Genomic DNA, 19,758 nt, shown 5'->3' with positions numbered 1-19,758 from the left:
GTACGGAGAAAGACATGCACGCCGCCTTCCTTTATCCCGAGCCCCGGGATAACCGTCATCAGCGCCGTTGCCACCACCAGATCATCCTCCCCCTATCTTGACTGTGCAGTCACACGGCCTAACAGGACATCCCAGCGCATGCTGGCTTTTCCTATATAAGTAGACCTTGCCCCAGCAGGTCGCAAGGCACCCTGCCTTTGAACAGACAAAAAAGCCAATCGCCCATTATGACTGTCCCAAACATCTTCTTAAAATTCTTACTGGCATCTCGCGTGGCAAGTGCTTACTTCTCCCAGGCCAATGCCAGATCTGAGAATACCTTCACATGGGTTCTGTCAGAGAACTCAGTCATTCTTGGGCAGTACAACCACTCTGAGGCCGTCTATCCTTAACGTCCGTCAATTCCTCACTTTAGAGATTGTAGGCTCAGAAACTGACTACCAGAAGCCCACATCACGGGCGCGGGAGGCTGGGAAGATGCACTTGATAAAGCTCGAGAATTCGTCGCCGAGCTTACTCTCAAGGAGAAGGCCGACATGGTCACTGGTCAACTTGGCCCTTGCAACGGGAATATCTACCCGATCCCTCGCCTCAACTTTGGCGGTCTTTGTCTACAAGATGGACCTGCCTCTCTCCGATCTGCGGACTACGTTAGTGTTTTCCCCTCGGGTGTGACGATAGCGTCCTCGTGGGATAAAGAAATGATGTATGAGAGATCCCTTGCAATGGGCCGTGAGTTCAAAGCCAAGGGCGCTCACATTGCTCTGGCGTAAGTGTCAACTCCATGCATATGACGGCAACTATTGACGATTACGGACAGTCCGGTCGGCGGGCCTATGGGTCGCTCACCCTACTCGGGTCGCAACTGGGAGGGCTTCTCTCCTGATCCATATCTCAACGGTATCGCCATGGAGAGGTCGGTAATGGGCCTTCAGGACGGGGGTGTTCAAGCGACTGCGAAACACTGGATCTTGAACGAACAGGAGATGCTTAGAAACCCAGTCTACTATGCTAATGGCACGCTCCAGCATGAGGCCATTTCCTCGAATGCTGACGACAGGACGGTCCGTAAGTCACTATCACCACCAAAGCATTCGTGTCAAGCGATTGACTGACTGCCACCAGATGAGATTTATATGTGGCCTTTCGCAAACGCTGTCCGCGCCCGTGCTGCAAGCGTTATGTGCTCTTATCAGAGGATCAATGGATCATATGGATGCCAAAACTCCAAGATCCTCAATGGTCTGCTAAAAGGAGAGCTCGGATTCCAAGGCTTTGTCATGTCTGATTGGTCAGCCGTTCACACGGGCGTTGCTTCGATCGAGGCTGGACTCGACATGGACATGCCTGGATACATTCTCCAGCCTGGCAGCTCCCCAATTGTGATCAACGGAACGCAGTCTTTCAGCTCCTTTTTGGGCGGCAATATCACCATCGGCGTTACAAATGGTACCATCGATATGGAACGCCTGGATGACATGGTCACCAGAATTATGGTCCCGTACTACGCTCTCCACCAGGACGAAGATTTCCCCACGGTCGATCCGTCAGTGGCTCGTTTCAAACCTTGGACGCCGCTTGATATCTGGCTGCGCGAGTGGAACCTCACCGGTCCTTCTCACCGTGATGTCAGAGGCAATCATGGCGAGTTGATTCGCAAACAAGCTGCCGCATCAACCGTCCTCCTCAAGAACGAAAACCAGGCTCTACCCTTGAAGAACCCCAGAAGAATCGCAGTATATGGCAACGATGCTGGCGAGGTCACCGAGGGTCCTTTCAACCAGCGGCAGTTCGAGTTCGGAACTCTTGCTATTGGAGGCGGCTCAGGAGGTGCTCAGTTTACCTACCTCATCTCCCCTCTTGAGGCGATCAAGGCGCGTGCTGCCAAGGACAATGCTCTCGTGGAGGTGTGGCTTAACAACACCATGGCTATGGGGCGTGATTTGAAGCCTTGGCAAGCGAGACCACGGCCAAATGAGCCAGATGTCTGCTTGGTTTTTCTCAAAAGCTGGGCCGCAGAAGTCTCTGATCGTGAATCACTTGATCTAGACTACGATGGCAACCAGCTAGTCGAGGTCGTCGCGGGGTTATGTGATAACACGATTGTTATTACTCATTCAGCCGGCATCAACGTTCTGCCATGGGCCGATCACCCAAACGTCACGGCCATCCTAGTCGCTCACTACACTGGCCAAGAATCCGGCAACTCCATAGTTGATGTGCTATATGGCAACGTCAATCCCTCGGGTCATCTCCCATACACCATTGCATATAATGCCTCAGACTATAACGCACACATTGTAACGAACATCAGCACAACAGGCACAGATGACTGGCAGTCTTACTTTGAAGAAAAGCTTAAGATAGACTACCGCTACTTTGACGCTGAAAGTATCGATTTCCGTTTCGAGTTTGGCTTTGGTCTCTCATATACCACGTTCGAGATTTCAGATTTCCTCATCGAAGCTACAGATGCGGAAGCAAATATCACATCTCGCCCTAAGGAGCAAGAAGTTCAGCCTGGGGGAAATCCCGCGCTGTGGGATACTCTATACACCGCCAAGGCCGCCGTCCGGAATACTGGCCGTGTTGGCGGCGCCGCTGTGCCCCAGCTGTACATCTCGTTTCCTGACAGCACTTCGGCAGGCACCCCGCCCAAGCAACTACGCGGTTTCGACAAGATCGATCTTGCACCTGGACAGAAATCTCAGGTGACCTTTGAGTTGATGCGCCGGGATCTGAGTTACTGGGATGTCAACGCACAGCTGTGGCTAATTCCCGAGGGAGACTTCACGTTGTACGTTGGATTCAGCAGCCGTAACCTGACCGAGTCTACGACTCTTACAGTGATATAGATGGCCGTGCTCGTGGGTTCTTCCTCCGGAGTTGAATGATCAATTAGATGGTCTCGGCTGGATCAACTTGCTGATCGGAGTGTCTTTCAATGCACAAGAAGAAGTACTAGTTTTATATTACTAAGATATTCCATAATCTCCCTAGAGTTTGCATACCCCTAAGCCATCAGTGACAACGTACTGTTAAAGGTAGAAGGACTTTTGGACGAAAAGATGAAAAGAATCATGAGATGCCACTGGTTGAGATGCCGATGATACAAATATTGGTGGGAGCACCGCGGTCATGCCTTGGTCGTCTCGTCTCGCACACCTGGTATCGCCGGGTCGCCGGATATGCTCTCATCACACCAGCTGACGCGGCACCTGACGAACGAAAATATTCCGTTTTCGTTTAGCAGCCCGAGGATTTATTTTCTACTCAACGTCAATGTTAGGTGGAGACCTGGTTACGGGTGCGCAGATAATTCACAGTAACACGCCATTCCCGAACCAATTCACTGACCTATCTCTTGGTTGCTCTTTCCGCTTTCTAAACGCAATCAAGTCAAAACTTTGAACAGTTCAGCTACCAATCCATTTGAGCTACATATGTCAATTGAGTCCACAAAGAGCTTGCCCTAAGATTTGTCTTGGACCATGCGAGAAGACTCAATTGTCTGGTGAAGTCCAGGTCCACCGTCCTTCCAGCCGGCACTTCTATCCCCTGCATCTCCTACCTGCTATAACTTGGGTCGGCATATGGCTCACGGTGGCCGCATCTCACGACCTGCGTGCAACCCCGTGGTCTGCCGTGCAGGACCCGTACGGGAGAACACTTGGGGGAACCGGCGAAAGCAAGCTAGGTGGCGCAAGTCGGTGACCCAGCTAACATATAAAACCTTCCATATGATCCCAAGATGCGCGTCGAAACCCCGGTGATGGCAAGGGTGTTATTACTAAAGATACTGACTCGAAAGTCGAAAGAAACTCAACCGTCCCTGTTGGCTTGTGACGGAGCCAGCAAGCAATCCGGGGTGCGAGGAAAGTGGCGGAACTAGTTCGATTGGCTAAGACTATTACCACCGGGTCACTGTATCCAATGGATGGCGAGATGATAGGGCGTGGCGTCAGCCTTGCAAAGATGAGCATTGTGGCCAACGTTCTGGTCTAGTTATGGACGCCGTCTCCTTAGGCCTCATCATTGGTGCTTCTTTCCACCCCTGCAGAAGCAAAGAGGGCTTCCGTACCTTAAATCCACCTGCATTTACAATACCCCGTTGGTATTTTAGAACTCAACATCCTGTTCTCCTGTAATCCAATGCTCCACCGTTCGGAAGATAAATGGAGGTATAGACTAGGACAAGTGACTAATCTAGCGAGGGTGATCTTCGGGCCGCCTCAACCAATACATCAGCCTTCCTGAATTCGCATGCTTTAAGCCCTGTCCAACCCCTCGTAGGCAGCATGTTGGGCCTATTTCTTCTGGAGCGCAGCCTCCAGAATATTCTTGACCTTCAGTGGCTTTATCTCGGGGAACACTTGCGTGAGATCCTTCACGCCGAGACTGGCAAGGTTGAAAGAGCCATCATCAAACCACAGTCCAAACGTTGCCATCATCTGCTGATATGCTTCTTTCGGGAACGCTGCGTACGATGGGACGTGGGCCGGGATTTCGGTGATTTGACCGCTCTTCAATTTCTCAGTGCTGTCGTAAGTGACGTCGAACTTAGAACCTGTAGCGGACGGAGAAGATCAGCTGTGCCCTTTCATGCTCGACATCGTTCAAGGAGCTACCTTTTGCAGTCTCTGCAAGCTTGAGGAATTCGTTCCAAGTGACACTGTCGCCAATGATATAGGTGTCTGGCTCCCATTTCTCGAGATCAATGAAAGCCGCAACATATTTGGCTACATCGGTCGTGTGGGTGAACGTAACAGGGGTGTTGCCGGCCCCAGGGATCCCTGCCGCACCGTTGAAAATATCAATGGCCACGGTGGTGGGAGGCATGTGGGACTTGACGACATTCTGACACCAGTAATCGAGAAAGAAACCATTGTGTACAATGGTGTACTCCAGTGTCTTGGTCTCCTTCAAGACAGCCCAGGCATCCAGCTTTGATGGCACGGTCATGAATTGAGCCCTGTGTCTGTACACGTACGATACGAAATCAGTGACTTGTTGGTGGAACGCATCGGGGTAGGTTTACTCTTCTTTGTGGGGGATGCCCCAGCCAGTGGAGATGAACCTCTTTGTCGCCTTTGAAGCATCCGCAGCGCGAATGAGGCCAATTTCTGGCGAAAGTCCAGGTCCAATCAGCGTAGTGATGGCGGATATGACGGTGTCAATGCCGTGATCTTCGAGTGTCTTCATTGTTGCCTCCACGTTCGTATAGTCAGTGGGGATGATAGTTGCCCCTACCCCCTTTTCAAACGCAGGATTGGGCTTCTTTTTGTTAGTCATACAGAAGAACTATGAGCTTTGTAGCGCTGCTTACACTCCTAGCAAGGATCTTGACCTCGTGCTTCCCCGTAGCCACAAGAGCTTCAACGAGGGTTCGGCCAACATTTCCCGTACCTCCTGCAACAGCAACGATAGCCATGATAACAAATGAGGTGTGTGAGAGCGTAAAGTAGGATGTATGGGGCTTTGCAGATGACGAAGACAGAGCACGTGTCGTAGTTGAGAGCTTAGATACCTGGAAGAACAACTAGAAAAGTACTATTGTTGGTACAGTAATTGAAACCCGGCTTCCAGGCGTTTTTTATGTTCAATTCGGAGACCCAAACTTTGCTTCCGCCAGCTTACCAACCGGTTGCTTTCTGCCGCGAGGTACATGGTCGACTTCATTCACATTTCTCAGCATGGTGGAGCCGCGGATGTATTTTACTTCCGCAGGTTTCCCGCTTGCTAAGTGCGGCTGCATTAAGGGTGGGGGTACGTGGGGCATACACGTCGAGCCTCCCACATTACAAATCCCCTATTCCATAGTGTTGGTCCTGCCTTGCCGTCTAGAATGAAGCACACGGTTTCCAGTCCCTGTAGCTAAAATTCCTCTTTTCCCTAAAGCCGGCACATTCGGGACAATCATCACTAGAAAGCAGCTCCAATTTCGAATCCCAGAAGGGGCAAAGCTCAGCATATCATTGCGCGAAAGACGTGACAAATTATATAGTATGTACCATCTAGAGGGCGGATTCTTTGGGACCATCTAAGGCCCGTATGAAAACCCATGATTATGCGGCTTCAACAGTTCAGGAACGAACAAGCCGTAAGTGCCCGTAGTCTTCTCCACCTCAAAGATACCGAGAAGAAGAACCTCCGCCTGGGTACGCAACGAGGGGATGTTGCTTAGAAGTCCCTGCGCTAGATACAACCAGTCTGGAATAAGAAGCAGCCTTTGACGAATCGACTGGCACGGGTGTCAAGTTAGCTGGCTTCCAATGCTCGTGATAAGGTATCCCACCTCCAACCGTGCCGGCAAAGCATTCGAATGACGCATCTCCCAATGTACTGAGAAACTCTTGGGGCCCTCGTGGAAGTGCACAGCGCATTCTGCGATCTGATGAATTTCGACGCATCCCGCGAGGATTCTATGGACATTGCAACCTTCACCCCTAAGCCGGTGGAGAAACTGGACGAATTCCCCAATTCTCCCGACGTCTGCATTTGCTAACGCGGTCGCAGGATTCTCCAAAACTGTCAAAAGTAGGGCGAAGATAGCGGAGAGGGGATAGCAGAGAGTACCCCCTTTTCTGCGATTAGGAAGCTGTGTGAGATTGATGATGCCGGGGCAAATGAGCACGTACCAAAGGTGAAAGAATGACAGTGGCGGCAAACTTTGCGTAACACTGAGTATGCCACGGGATGCAGTTGCACACATGGCCAAAGAGAATGGCATGGTGAATTCAATGTTGTTTCTTCCGAGAGCGAATAGTTGAGCCGAGGCTGAAGATTCCCGGGCGTTTGAACGAGCCAACACCATGTGAACCTTGACGAGACAGCTCAACTACGAATAGTGCAAGAGAGCGAGAGAAATATCTAAAGGTTCCCCCGATACACGGCACATCGGCTGCATATACTCTGGTAGACTGCTCTTCCATTCCTGGAGTTCCTGTTTCGTTGCTGTCACAACCTCAAGGAGTTCTTGGTTGTTGAAGGGAATCAGCCTTTCGGATTGCTGGAGTTCGTGGACTCGAGCTTGAATCACAGCCAATTCTGCCCTCCGTCGGAGCAACCCTGGAGACTTGTGTCCGATATTTTCAAGTGAGCCTCAGAGAGTCTTCAGGAAGATCCACCGTCGGCCTGCTGGTCCCAAAGGCTGAATGCAAGCCGCACTTGTGCATCAAGTCAATATCAAGTATGTAGGCCATCCAGAAGACCTGCTTATGCCTATCTGCTGTGAGGGGTTCAACAGAGAGGTGATAACTTTTCCGGTGCATGCCGAGGTTGCAGATTTGGCGAACAGCTGCAGCAGTGAGCAGCGAGGCCGTTTGTATATCAGCTGTGCATAACATGAACATTGCCATATACAGGAGGGCCTCGCACGCTGAGGGATTCGGTTCTTGGATGATGAGCTCTGGAAATACAGAGAACGAGTTCTTGAAGTAGCTCCATGCGATCGGAGCTGATTGTGCCAGGGACTCGTTGGTTGCTCTGCACATGAAGGCGTTGGCAAAGACTGCGTTCACGATGGCCCATCGGGAGCAATCAGTGGCACAGTCAAAGCCCGCTGCGTACTGCTGGCTCAGCAAAAACTGCAAAGATTCGGCGCTTAATAGAGCACCGTAGACTTGAAGTTCTTCCAGTACAGGATGTATGAGCTGCTCGGTCTGCTGCTGCAGGGGAAGCCCTGCAAATACTCTCCTTTGGAAGCTGCTCCGATCTGCATGAGATTGCATCCATTGGTACTCGACGTTGGTTTGAATCGCAAACTCGCTGAGTTTCAGAATGAGTCGTTCGCGAGGTGAGGTTTGTAATTCATGTGCAGCTGTTGCCTCATGGTCAACTTCTAAGTCGTCCTGGATTTCGACTCCTGCAATCAGCGCTTCTGCAGATTGTTCGATCAGAGGGGAGTGGTCTCTTGTGGGGGAATGGCAAGAATGGTCGCCTTGAGGAGGAGTCAGGGAGGTAGTAATCCGCGAGGTAGGGTGCTGCAAGGCAGACTCTACCAAACTCAGCCGCTCCTCGAGATGCTGGACGTAGGCCTTCCTAAAGAAAGTCAGAATTTCAAACCTTTTTCTTTGATTCTGGCATGCTTAATTAGAGCCTCACTTCTTGCCAGCTCCCCGATGCTTTCGCTCAATGTAATTGCAAGGGGCGCTGATCCTTGCACATTGTCCACAGGAGGGTGTCGCATTATCGCAGCGCCTCTTTCTCTTCCTGCATTGCAAACAGGCCTAGTATATGCATCTGCGTGAGATTATTGCTCCTATTAGACCAAAACAAACGACCGGGGAAGACTTGCGTTTACGACCCGTTTAGTGCTCTGCTGCTCTCCTATTGACGACGTGGCATCTGACCGAACCATCTTTCCTTCGATGTGGGGCACAGAACAATGGAGCTTGGGCTCTATCAGTGACCAAAGATGGAGATAACAGACATTCAAGGGGGAAGTAGGGGTTTGAAAGAATTACGTAGAATGAGGTTGTTGGGCTTCTGCCCAAGGCAACGTATTGGCCAGGCTAGGAATCCATGGATACGGACTTCGTATCTGGTCCCACTCAAGACATAAGTACATTAGTTAATGCCGGTAGTTCATATCCCACATCGCTCATCTCATCCCACATCGCTCGCTTCATCCCACATCGCTCATCTGATCCCACATCGCTCTAGAACTATCCAATCATCTTTCTCTCAGTCAATAAATATCTTACCGTCAAAAGCTTCGATTTGAAATAGCACAACGCACCATTAGGAAATTAGTCATTCACCTCCGCGGGTAAAATATGGAATTGAATAGAAAAAAAACTCAATATAAAGCAGATAACTGTTGTCTACGAACTCAGCCTTGATGTCGCGCACAAGTGCTCCACACACCGGGAGCAATCACCTCCCGATTCATCCCGGAACATGTCCGTCGTTGCTATCATCGGAGCCACCGGCAAACAAGGGGGGTCTGTCATCAGACAGCTGCTGAAGACTTCGAAGTGGAAGGTCAGAGGCGTTACTCGCAACTTGGATGGAGAGACGGCGCAGAGTCTTTCCCGCGAGGCAAGTGGCTTCTCCCGCAGCTGCGGAATGGAACACCTAACCTCGAGGTACAGGGAGTGGAAATGGTGTATGGCGATGTGAATGATGAGTCAAGCTTGCTTCGGGCCTTTGAAGGAGCCACGGCAATCTTTGCGGTGACAACCTTTTGGGAATTTATCCACACACTTGGTGTCGAGGGAGCTGGCGAAGCAGAGGTCTCGCAGTTTATCAATCTCGCAAAAGCAGCTGCTGCCACTCCCACATTGCGTCACTACGTTCTAAGCACATTGCCCTCCGCGAGTCGAATTTCTGCAGGACAGTACCCCGTTCCGCACTTCGACTTTAAGCAGAAAGGGGTTGATTGGATAGTCGCAAACACTCCTGACCTCTGGGCGAAGACGACTGAGTTTTGGGCGGGAGCATACGCCTCGAATCTGGCAGAACTTCCATTGCTAAAATTTATTGAAATCGTAAGTACAGATATTTATCTGCTCAGCAGTGGTACATGACTAAAAAGGAGACAACACTACAGCCTGGGTCCGGACATTACGTTTTGATGGCACCTTCTTCGCCGTCGGGTCTTTTCGTTTTAGCTGGCGATATGGAAACAAACTGCGGGATTGTTATCGAAGGAATCTTAAACGCCAGTTCCAGGACTTTTGGTAAGATTGTTATTTGTGTTACTGACTATATCCCGCTCCACGACATCGCGACAGAGTTTTCAAGGGTCACGGGGAAACCAGCCACGTACCTTGAAGTATCTGATAATAACTTTGCAGCAATCTGGGGTCCTTTTGGCACAGAGCTGGCTTCTCAGCTTCGCTGGGGAGAACAGTACTCGGATTGGGAGAGCTTTGGTGAAGGTCGAGTCATTAGTATGGAAGAGCTCAATTTGAGTGATAAGCTAGTGTCTTTTGGACAGGCCTTGGAGAAATTAAAGGACAGATTGATCTAGTTTTGGGAAATGTGGACTTGGGTCCCAGATGAGAGGTGGACAAATATATACTTTGCGCTTTTCAGCGACTTGGTCCTGCAGTTCGCATCGACGATGACTTCCCATTTGGACCTACGAGAGTATCTCCTCCGGAATAAAGGGCTATCTCATCACACATTATATCCTCATTTGACAAGATGATCATAAATACAAGAACAACTCGACCATGCAATTCAACCAATTTAAAAGTTGGGGCCAAGCCTTCTCTACGCATCGTTTGGTGGCTCAGGCGGCCACCTTGTTGAGTTAGGGCAATCAGACAAGATCCTTGCATTTTTTGACGAATGCTTCCATCGTCTCCTTCTATGGCCAACCTCCTCTCCATGTTGTCGTGCAGCGCGACTAACATCTACCGTTTGATGGAGGGTTGTAGCCAATTTCTAGCTCCATCTAATTAGTGTCATCCAATATTTGACTGTCTTGTCGTCAAACCCGTCGGGATTAGGCCTGAGGTCTATCTTTCACGGAAAATTCTCGAGGATCTTGGGGCTCTTGGAGGACAGTGTTGTATATGGTCATTAAAGACACTGCTGTGCTGCACGGTGCCGACTGGCAAGCATTAACGTCTTGACATGAACAGGTAGGAGTCATGGGTAAGCAGTTTGACTGATTTAATTTGAAGGAATACTTGGCCCGATTGAACTGAATGATGCAGGTACGCCTACTTCGCTCGGCCATGGCAAAGGAACCGATCATCACAGCCTTCAAAAGCCATTGGAGTTATATGTGTGGAATTGTATAGAATCGAGCTCTTCTCGTCAATCAAGCCTAGCCTAGACTAAGGTTGCCGACCCAACAGAGACAGAGCAATCTCCTCCAAACCAGTGGTTGTCAACATTAGCAATCCCACGAGCTCATTGTCTACCTCGGTGTACTCCGTAGTATAATCGCCACTGAGCATCAAAGCCTTGAGCAACCCAAAGACCTGGGTAAAGTCGGCTGGATTCTCTTCAAAATTCTTGAAAGCTGACTGAAGCGTCTCTCTCGGCTCAATTGCCGTCTCAGTCCGCTGTGAGCCTGGAGAAGCCTTCTTTGCCAGCTCAAGGACCTTCCTTTGCGTGATGACGGCCTCATGGACGTGAAGCAGTCGGTTCTTGCTCTGATCTGCCTTTTTTAAGGCGCCAACCACTGCTTTGCCAATTCCCGTCATGCTGGTGGTGCTGATGGGTTGATCGCCTTTTCCGTAAAACTGGACCCCCTTTTGAGGGTAATCAACGAATAGCGGGGATCTAAAGACGTATTCAAGGAATGGCTTAACTGCAAAGAACGTGTACTAAATCTCGCCTGACTTTACCTTTTCTTTCAGGTAGTTTTGAATTTGGACGAAGGGTCGGTACAGAGACAGTGAAGATGCGCGTCTGTCAAGGTTGAGCAAACTAAAGTCGCTTGGGATGAAGCGCTGAACCCCCGCAAGTATGCTGCCATTGATGATGGTTTTCTGGATCGAGATCATCTCAGTGGCGATACTGACGACAACAGTGTCACGGCCTTTCAACGATTTGGCAATACTTTCAGCTGAAGAGTAGCGGTCTGGGTGATTGTGACGCCCGGGGGGACGGTCTTGTTCGCAGTGGCGCTGCGGCTAAGCACAATGACGTCCAAACCTGCTAGGACAAGCTAATCAAGGATGGCAGAGCACAGAAGACCTTTCTGTAAGTGTAGTGTTAGCAGACAGCATGGTATAACTTAAGGAAAGCTGTAACCATACACCAATCAGTGCGACTTTAGTGAGCGACGCCATTTTTAACAACGGGAAGTAGATATAAGGAAAAATTCGATTCCAGTCTAGAGTGTGTTGGATGAAGAGAAAAATCAGGAAGCAAGAAGGTCGGAACGACACGATTAATATAGGCGTTGCCCCTGTGCGCCATGGCCAACAGCTGTGATTTCGACCTGTCCTTAGTAAACTATGGTGACATTCATTTCATTTGTAAGCGTCGGTGCGCCGGCGACAAATTGCATTCGCTGGCTTATAAACCAAGACCATCGATTTTAAATTATTGTTGGAGAGAGACCCTGTACAAGGAAACCTTCAGTAGATTGATATCTGGTCTTTAGTCATGATGACGAGACCAAAAGGCCCCTCATCCGGCTGATCCGGATGACCCGGATCGATCATGATAATGATCATCAATTTGAACAATATTACAACGATTGAATTGACCGTATCGGATCCATCAATTAACAGTCAGATTTCCGTGATGAAGCTATTTGCGCTACGATCTATATGGCTTTTATAATCTATTTCAAGATCAATTTCCCTACCAATTCCACCCAATCTTACCTACCTTACAAATAACGCAATATCGGACAATGCCGTTACTGCTAAAAAGATCCTCCTTAAGACCTTTAAAGATTGGGTTGATTGGATAGGGTCTTCCAAGCCAAGGCGTCTTCGGCTAAGATCTGGGACCTAGTCGATCTGGATTAGGATGTCGAGCCCTTGGAAAAGCCGGTCAGACCGACCTTCAGCAGCTATTTCCGCCGAATTCCTATATAGCGGATGAGCCTGAATTACCCTGGACCCGACAGTTATCTAGTCAAACTCTTCCTACAATCCCAGTTATTATCTCCAAATTGTTCAATCTAATAAAGCCGGCCCGATCTATTAGGAATCTAACTTCTAAAGATAAGATCTTCTATTAGTCTAACTCTAAAACTACAATTAAGACTATTGGGAATACCTACTCTAGTAGTAATTACTTAAAAAGCTTAAAATTTGGGTTCTAGAGACTGCTTTTAAGGGACTAATAGCTAGCTTTTATTATTCCTACTAAGACCTTTAGACTTAGTATTCTAACCTAAAGATAGTATTAAAGCTATAATAATAAAATAGTAAAATAAGACTTTAGCTAAATATTATAAATTCTATTTATAGTATTTAAGATATTAAGGAATTTCCTTACTAGCTTATAGATTAGAGTAGGCTATATAGAAAGCTTAGGCTAAAGGGATTAGAAACCTAAATAACTCTAATATATAATTTTATAGCCTATATAATACTATTAAGCTAGTCTACTAACCTGAGTTTTAACTTTTTAAGGAATTTATTAAGAGAAATTAGAAGATAAAATCTTAAAGATCTAAATTATAATAAAGTCTATATATAGAGATTAACTACTAGACTTATAAAAGCTATTTAAGGCCTAAGGCTAAGGTAATAATTAGTCTTTAGATTAATTTATATAAGAGGCTTAATTAGAAAGATAATAATAATTATAACTTAATTAGAATAAGAATAAGAAAAAGAAAAAGAAAGACCTTATTATAGTTATCTTAATTAAAAGAGAAGAAATATAAGTCTAAATAATCTAGCCTAAATAATAAGAAGAAGGTTAAGTCTAATAATAACTAAAATTAAGATATCTATCTATAAGGCTATAAAGGTAAATAGTATATTTAGAAGAAATACTACTATATCTTTTTATTAAAGGCCCTAGCCTAGTTTAAATTAGCTCTTATTATTAAGAATAAGTTATATACTAACTTTCTAATTAAGAGTAAAAAGACTAGCTTATAGCCTTTAAGCTAGACTATTTAAGCTAGATTAACTAGGCTAAGAAGTTAGCTGCTATAATAACTTAATATTCTTAATTAAAGGCTTTTTTAATATTAGGATATCTACTGTAGATATTAGCTATTTTTAACTTTAGACTATAATTTATATCTTTAATTAAATTAGCTATTTTCTAGATATTAGCCTGCTAGATCCTTAATATTCTTATTACTAGAGAATATAAATTCTAATTTAAGAATATAGTAAAGTTAATATTATAACTAATAGATTAAGAGCCTTAAAGTTATTACTTTAAATAATATAGCCTATTATTCTAACTTCTCTTATAACCTAATATTCTTATAAAAGCTATAATAGCAGGGCTATTAATAGATATATATTTAGATTCTAATTATCTTAAATTCTAGATAGTTTAATTATATACTTTTTATTTAATTATTATAATTAATTTATCTTAAATATATTCCTATTAATACTGCTTTTCTATCTAATATAGCTAGTTTAATTTAATAACTAGCCTAAGGTAACTAAGTAAGATATATACTATTAGCACTTACAGCTAGTTATTTAGAACTTAAGCTCTAAAAAGGCTTATTAATAAGATTATAGAGGCCCGAATTAAAGGATTATAATAATTAGCTGTAATAATTATAGTACTTTTAAGATTACCTAATAAGTTAGCTAGATTCTAAGAGACCTTCTAGCTAACTTAAGCTAAGACTAGCAATTAACTTCTATAACCTAGAAGGTAATTCTAATAGATATATTAGTCTACTATTAATAATAAACTGCTATTTCAGTTATATCTAGAATTATTATCTTAGATCTAGAAGTAAGTTAAGCTTATAAAGATTTTTAAAGCCTTTCTAAGCTACTTTTTTATTAATTTAACTTAAAGCTATAGATAGTTAAATATAATAGAGAAATTCTAGGAAAATTAGAAGACTATCTCTATATAATATATTAGTTCTTTACTGGATAAGTATTATTATAAAGTTAATAGCTATAGATATAGCTACTTAAAATAGCAGAGCTAAGCTATTTAGTAAGGTTATTAAAATTAAAATAAGAGTCTTATAATTAGAAGCTTAATTTTCTTTCTTTTTTAAGTTAGATTTATAAGATTGCTATTTATCTCTATAATTAAACTTCTAAAGTAATTAATAACTAGAATACTCTATATATTAGTTTTATATAGCTATAGCTTAATAGAATAGTTATAGTTAGAAATATAAGGTCCCCTACTTAAGTTATTATAAGTTTATAGATTTAAGGTATTTACTATAACTTAGAATACCTAAAGAGTAGGAAAAAGTAATAGAGGCTAAATCCCATACCTAAATTAGCTATCTTATAGGATACTAATTAACTAATATCTATTAAATTTAAATCTATTTACTAAAAAGATTATCTTTATTAGAATATTATTTTTAATAAAGATAATTAATTTAGCAGAGATATTAACTAGCTATAAAATAACTTATTATATATTAAAAAAAAAAGACTAGATTATCTATTAAATTAATAGAAGTAACTTAACTAAATTAGTTACTAGAAGAAATAGCTAGTAGCCTAATAACTAAATAGAAATTAACTTACTATAAGAATTAAAATAATATCTATAATAAGAATTAAAATAATCTAACTAATTTAGATTCTAGAGATTAGGCTGAATAAATTAATTCTATTCTATATATAAATAGATTAAATAATAGGAATATAGAAATAACTTCTTTAAAAATTAAGTTTAATTAACCTACTGAATTATAAAGCTTTCTAGTAATAGAATTAAAGAAGATTCTTAAGAAAAACTAAGAAAAGAATATAATACCTTAGATAGTAATTAATCTGGATTTCCTAGAGTCTATAAATATAATTACCTAATACCTATATCTTTACTACTAGTAATACTTCTAATAATAATAATTTAGAATGTATTTAATTAACTTAATAACTTAAATTCTAGGGACTTTATAATTTCTAAAATTAAATAGCTTAATATCTAAAAAGCTGCCTTTAATATAAAAAGATTAGCTAGCTCTATTAGCACTCTTAATAGAAAGCTTATTAATAAAATTAAGCTATAATATTTATTAAAGAAACTTAAGTCTATTTATTGCAATTAGCTTTTAAAGCTACTATAGTACTATTAAGATCTTTATAATTACTTAATAGAAGTCTAATTTAAATAGGCTAAATAAGACTATTTATAAAATCATAAAAAAATAGAGTTTTAAGCTGAGATTAATAAAGATAACCTAAAAACCCTAGAAAAATAAACTCTTAATTGTATATAAGTTTATATCTATAAGTTTAATAAATATAGCTGCTACTTAAAGTATAAAGCTAGGCTAGTTATTTAAGGGGACTAGCAGCTAAAAAAACTAGATAAAAAGACTTATATCTCTATTCTAATTAGATAGTTATTTTAGTTACTTATTATAATAGCAGCCTACTTTAATTTAAATCTTATATAATATAATGCTATTAATATCTTTATTAATACCAAGCTAAATTATTAAGTTTTAATAAGGCTGCTACCTAAATATAATTATAACGGAAAAATCCTATTAATTTAAAAAGCTTTATATAATCTATAGAAATCCCCTCTTCTTTAGTAGATAGAACCTTTAGTAATTTCTAGGGATTAAGGTTATTTAAGATTATAAAGCCAGCTTAATCTAGCTATTCTAATTCTTATATTTTAATAAAATTACTAACCTAGTAGATAACCTAGATTAATAGTATAAGATTCTTATAAAAAAAAACTCTTTATAACTATATAAGAAACAAACTTTAATTTCCTTAGTAAGATAATACTAATAAAAGATTAAATTAATTCTCTATACTATTATTATAACCCAGCTTAATATAGCCTTTACTATATTATAGCTAGCTAAATTCAATTTAAATCTAGAACTGGATTATTATAGAGCTGTAAATTAAGCTCTTTTATATCTTAAGAAGACTAATAGCCTAGCTCTTTAATTCAGCTAAAATAATCAATTTCTTATAGCTAGTAATACTTTCTATATAGATAACTTTAACTAAAAAAGCTTTTAAGCTTATATTATAAAACTATTTAAAGAGATAATTAAATAGAAGATTAATAAGTAAGCTACAGTTATTATATTTATAACTAAAGTTAAGCTTTTAATTCTATTTTAAGTAGCTAGCAAAGCTATATTTATTTCCTAGCTAGTTAAGAAGCTAGAAATCTAGCTAAAAAAGAAAGAAATCTATATTTAATATAATAACCTTTAGATGATCTATTTAATCTATTAAGATATTAATAAATTATAAACTAAGCTATATTATATTAATATATATAATTATTAGCTAAAATAAGAGACCTAAAGGAATAAAATTATAATAAATTATATTAATATAAAAGAAATAATTACTAATAATCTCACTAAGGTCCTAGTAGGCCTAATATTTTAATAATTAGTTAAATAGCTAGGTCTAATAGATATTATAAATCGGCTAGGATAAAGAGAATTAAAAGACCTAATAGATAACAATCTAGAGATATAAAGATTACAGCTTCAACCTGAATAGCTTCAAGCTGGGGGGGTGTATTAGAGAGAGACCCTGTATAAGGAAACCTTCAGTAGATTAATATCTGGTCTTTAGTTATAATAACGAGATTAAAAGGCCCCTCATCCAGCTAATCCGGATGACCCGGATCGATTATGATAATGATCATCAATTTGAACAATATTACAACGATTGAATTGACCGTATCGGATCCATCAATTATTTCACCAAAAAATATTTCACAAAACCTTAACCTTCTAACCATCCCCATATACTACTACAGACTCAACGCAATTGCAACTCTGGTCGGCACTTTTCTTCGGCTGCCAGAACCAACGCCTGGAACGAGGGCTAAACCTGGTCCGACTGGCAGTGCTACCTGAATACCTCTGCTCTTTTTCCTGACATTTCACAAGTCTCTCACAGCGCTTGTGTTATTTGCTGACAAAATGTTCGTCCTCGTTGTAGAGTTCTATCGCGAATAGCAGGCCGAAGATGGCGAGTGTAACAATGCCAGCGTGTATTATATGGTAAGTGAGACCCGTTTCTTGTGGAGGGCAGCTTGAATTTGCTATAGCAGCTTTTCGAGCGGTCTATGATCTTCGCGATGTAGGCTTACTGCTTCGTGAAGCTTGCCAGACAGTGTGATTGTACTAGCCGTGCCAGACGATTTCCAAATTGACGGGATCTCGAATCTCCACTCGCGTATCCAACATCTACAAAGGAAAGTACCCCTAGGTCGCAGAACAAAACCTTGCCTCATCGGTAACACCTGCCATCCTCCAAACGCGTGGGTCCTACGGGAGAAGTAGTCTATGCTTTCCGTGACTTGAAACGAACCAGAAGTCCTTGCTGCCGAGCGAACCAGTACGTCCTGACATTCCAGTCTGGCTTCTCTGATGCCCACTCTAGTTCAAACTGCCGGAGTACCTGTGGCACCAGCTTTCCCATCTCCATGATTGATATATTCTTCCCTATGCATGTTCTGGCTCCTGCTCCGAACTGATAAGCGTTAGTCACGTCATTCTAATGGAGAGAGGAAGAGACACTCACCGTAAGCAGATGCCGGTCCATCACCTTGACCCTCTCCTCCTCGCCCATCCATCTTTCCGGCCGAAATGCGTCTGCATCTTCCCCAAAAATCTCCTTGTTTCGGTGAATAACAGCAGCGTTCATGCCTACGATAGTTCCCTCGGGAAGATGTTTTCCGGACACTCGGACACCCCCCTTCGGCACGATTCTTTCAAGCGGGAAGGAAACACCAGGATGCACTCTCATAGCTTCTTTCAAGCAAATCTGACTGTTTAAACCCACTCCATCAGCATTATACTTAGGCTTATGCCAAGGCTGGATTGGACTTACAGGTACGGCATATCAAGGCTCTCGCTATATGTGATTACGGGCGAGAGTCGACCTGCCGCTTCAAACTCATCCACTTCTTTCTGAAGAGTGGCATAGACTCCTTTGTCCCGAATAACGTAGTAGAAGACTGCCCTTAGTGATATCGCTGTTGTGTCGCTTCCGGCCAGGCTATTCGTGTGTCAGCCTAGATAAAACTCTAGACCAGTTCGGTTGAGGCCTGATTGCTTATTTACTCACATGTTATTAAGCAGGTGATTCATCATCTCTCTCCTTTGAATTGGGATGCCAGTTGACTTTTGCTGCTGGCGCAAATAAGCAAGAAAGTCAGATCTGTCGCTACTCCCATCCCCGGAATCGTGTTCCCGAATCGCACTTAGCACCATCTTCAGGGTGGTAAGCAGGGTCCTCCAAAGCCATAGTCAAGCTCATGGCTAACTTGGGGAAGCACTTACATCGCTAGCGATCTTCATGGGATCGGAGTTTGAGACGGCGCGCAGCAGTTTTTGAAACAGCATGCTCCCTAAGAGGAACTGGTGCAACCAGGGGACTTGTCCCACTATGCCCGCATACATCAAAACCCACTCAATTGCCGATATGATTCCTTTTACATCTTCTCGTTTCTCCATGAAGCCGAATCGTTTCGCAAACGTGATGGATCCAATCACATCGAATGCATACCATTGAAGCCAGACCCCTAGGTCTACAACTTCTCCTTGTAAGTCTTCCATCGCCTCGGTAAATATTTCGCTGCAGGGGTCTACTAGATGCTCGAGACTTCGAATGGATGTCATGCTGAACTTTTGCGCTACGGGCCGCTTTAGCTCTTTGTGCTCGTCGGGTGATATGGTGGTGAACAAGCTAGGCATAACTTTATCCTCAAAGCTCATGTCCATAGTGCGATAGAAGGGAGACTGCAAAGAGAAGGTTCAGTGTCTGCATACTACTTAGAGGAGTTGGTGCCGTAGGACAAGATAATACCTTGATGAATTTGCTGCTGATCCCATAGATGATAGGTATGGCGTCAGGATCGGAAATGTCGACAACTCTAGGCGCGGTGCGGACGATGTTGCCATATTTCTTATGGAGTTGCCGGTACTCTATATGGGCGGTCCCTCGAAACACAAGCCACATGCGCCAGACCGAGCTCAGCGATGCAGGTCATGGTCCCGGTACGTTTCGGATGCCGTAGCCCCATGCATTGTGAAGCAGATACAGACACAAGGCAAGAGCAGCCACAGGCAGGGCGATCCCAAAGGATCGAGAGTCTTCGGAGAAAGCCGTCATAATTTGGTAAATAATGATGGAATTAAGTGCTTAAGGATTT

The 19,758-nt window shown here is 43.1% G+C and overlaps 6 protein-coding genes across 6 annotated transcripts; 2 read left to right on the top strand and 4 right to left on the bottom strand.

Annotated features, from left to right (window-relative positions):
• The first annotated feature begins 230 nt into the window (after nucleotides 1-230).
• BGZ61DRAFT_575220 (putative beta-glucosidase G) lies at nucleotides 231-2,886 on the top strand. Its single transcript, XM_046256185.1, has 4 exons — nucleotides 231-397; nucleotides 448-769; nucleotides 821-1,068; nucleotides 1,126-2,886. Exons 1-4 carry the CDS (start codon nucleotides 301-303, stop codon nucleotides 2,853-2,855), a joined length of 2,397 nt encoding a protein of 798 aa, XP_046093889.1. The 5' UTR covers nucleotides 231-300; the 3' UTR covers nucleotides 2,856-2,886.
• A 1,421-nt stretch (nucleotides 2,887-4,307) lies between these two features.
• On the bottom strand, nucleotides 4,308-5,449 carry BGZ61DRAFT_435625 (uncharacterized protein; the record flags this gene model as incomplete). The annotated part of the gene is made up of 4 exons (XM_046243996.1): nucleotides 5,327-5,449; nucleotides 5,039-5,277; nucleotides 4,629-4,978; nucleotides 4,308-4,567 (listed from the first exon to the last, which is right to left on the bottom strand). Exons 1-4 carry the CDS (start codon nucleotides 5,429-5,431, stop codon nucleotides 4,308-4,310), a joined length of 954 nt encoding a protein of 317 aa, XP_046093888.1. The 5' UTR covers nucleotides 5,432-5,449.
• A 591-nt stretch (nucleotides 5,450-6,040) lies between these two features.
• BGZ61DRAFT_487430 (uncharacterized protein) lies at nucleotides 6,041-8,359 on the bottom strand (the record flags this gene model as incomplete). The annotated part of the gene is made up of 5 exons (XM_046249970.1): nucleotides 6,041-6,241; nucleotides 6,296-6,838; nucleotides 7,128-8,040; nucleotides 8,104-8,211; nucleotides 8,280-8,359. The coding sequence occupies 5 exons, from the start codon at nucleotides 8,357-8,359 to the stop codon at nucleotides 6,041-6,043; spliced, it is 1,845 nt and encodes a 614-aa protein (XP_046093887.1).
• Nucleotides 8,360-8,901: 542 nt separating this feature from the next.
• Nucleotides 8,902-9,976, top strand: BGZ61DRAFT_575209 (uncharacterized protein; the record flags this gene model as incomplete). The annotated part of the gene is made up of 3 exons (XM_046256184.1): nucleotides 8,902-9,042; nucleotides 9,096-9,491; nucleotides 9,554-9,976. The coding sequence occupies 3 exons, from the start codon at nucleotides 8,902-8,904 to the stop codon at nucleotides 9,974-9,976; spliced, it is 960 nt and encodes a 319-aa protein (XP_046093886.1).
• A 795-nt stretch (nucleotides 9,977-10,771) lies between these two features.
• Nucleotides 10,772-11,756, bottom strand: BGZ61DRAFT_524432 (uncharacterized protein; the record flags this gene model as incomplete). Its single annotated transcript, XM_046252647.1, has 3 exons — nucleotides 10,772-11,244; nucleotides 11,305-11,597; nucleotides 11,724-11,756. 3 exons carry the CDS (start codon nucleotides 11,754-11,756, stop codon nucleotides 10,794-10,796), a joined length of 777 nt encoding a protein of 258 aa, XP_046093885.1. The 3' UTR covers nucleotides 10,772-10,793.
• Nucleotides 11,757-17,885: 6,129 nt separating this feature from the next.
• Nucleotides 17,886-19,565, bottom strand: BGZ61DRAFT_374620 (putative P450 monooxygenase; the record flags this gene model as incomplete). The annotated part of the gene is made up of 6 exons (XM_046242347.1): nucleotides 17,886-18,074; nucleotides 18,126-18,372; nucleotides 18,435-18,602; nucleotides 18,672-18,817; nucleotides 18,887-19,345; nucleotides 19,413-19,565. 6 exons carry the CDS (start codon nucleotides 19,563-19,565, stop codon nucleotides 17,886-17,888), a joined length of 1,362 nt encoding a protein of 453 aa, XP_046093884.1.
• Nucleotides 19,566-19,758: the final 193 nt, after the last annotated feature.

The sequence above is a fragment of the Ilyonectria robusta genome (assembly GCF_021365365.1).
Source record: "Ilyonectria robusta strain PMI_751 chromosome Unknown BGZ61scaffold_74, whole genome shotgun sequence".
NCBI lineage: Eukaryota > Fungi > Ascomycota > Sordariomycetes > Hypocreales > Nectriaceae > Ilyonectria > Ilyonectria robusta.
This window is presented reverse-complemented; position numbering and strand designations above follow the sequence as displayed.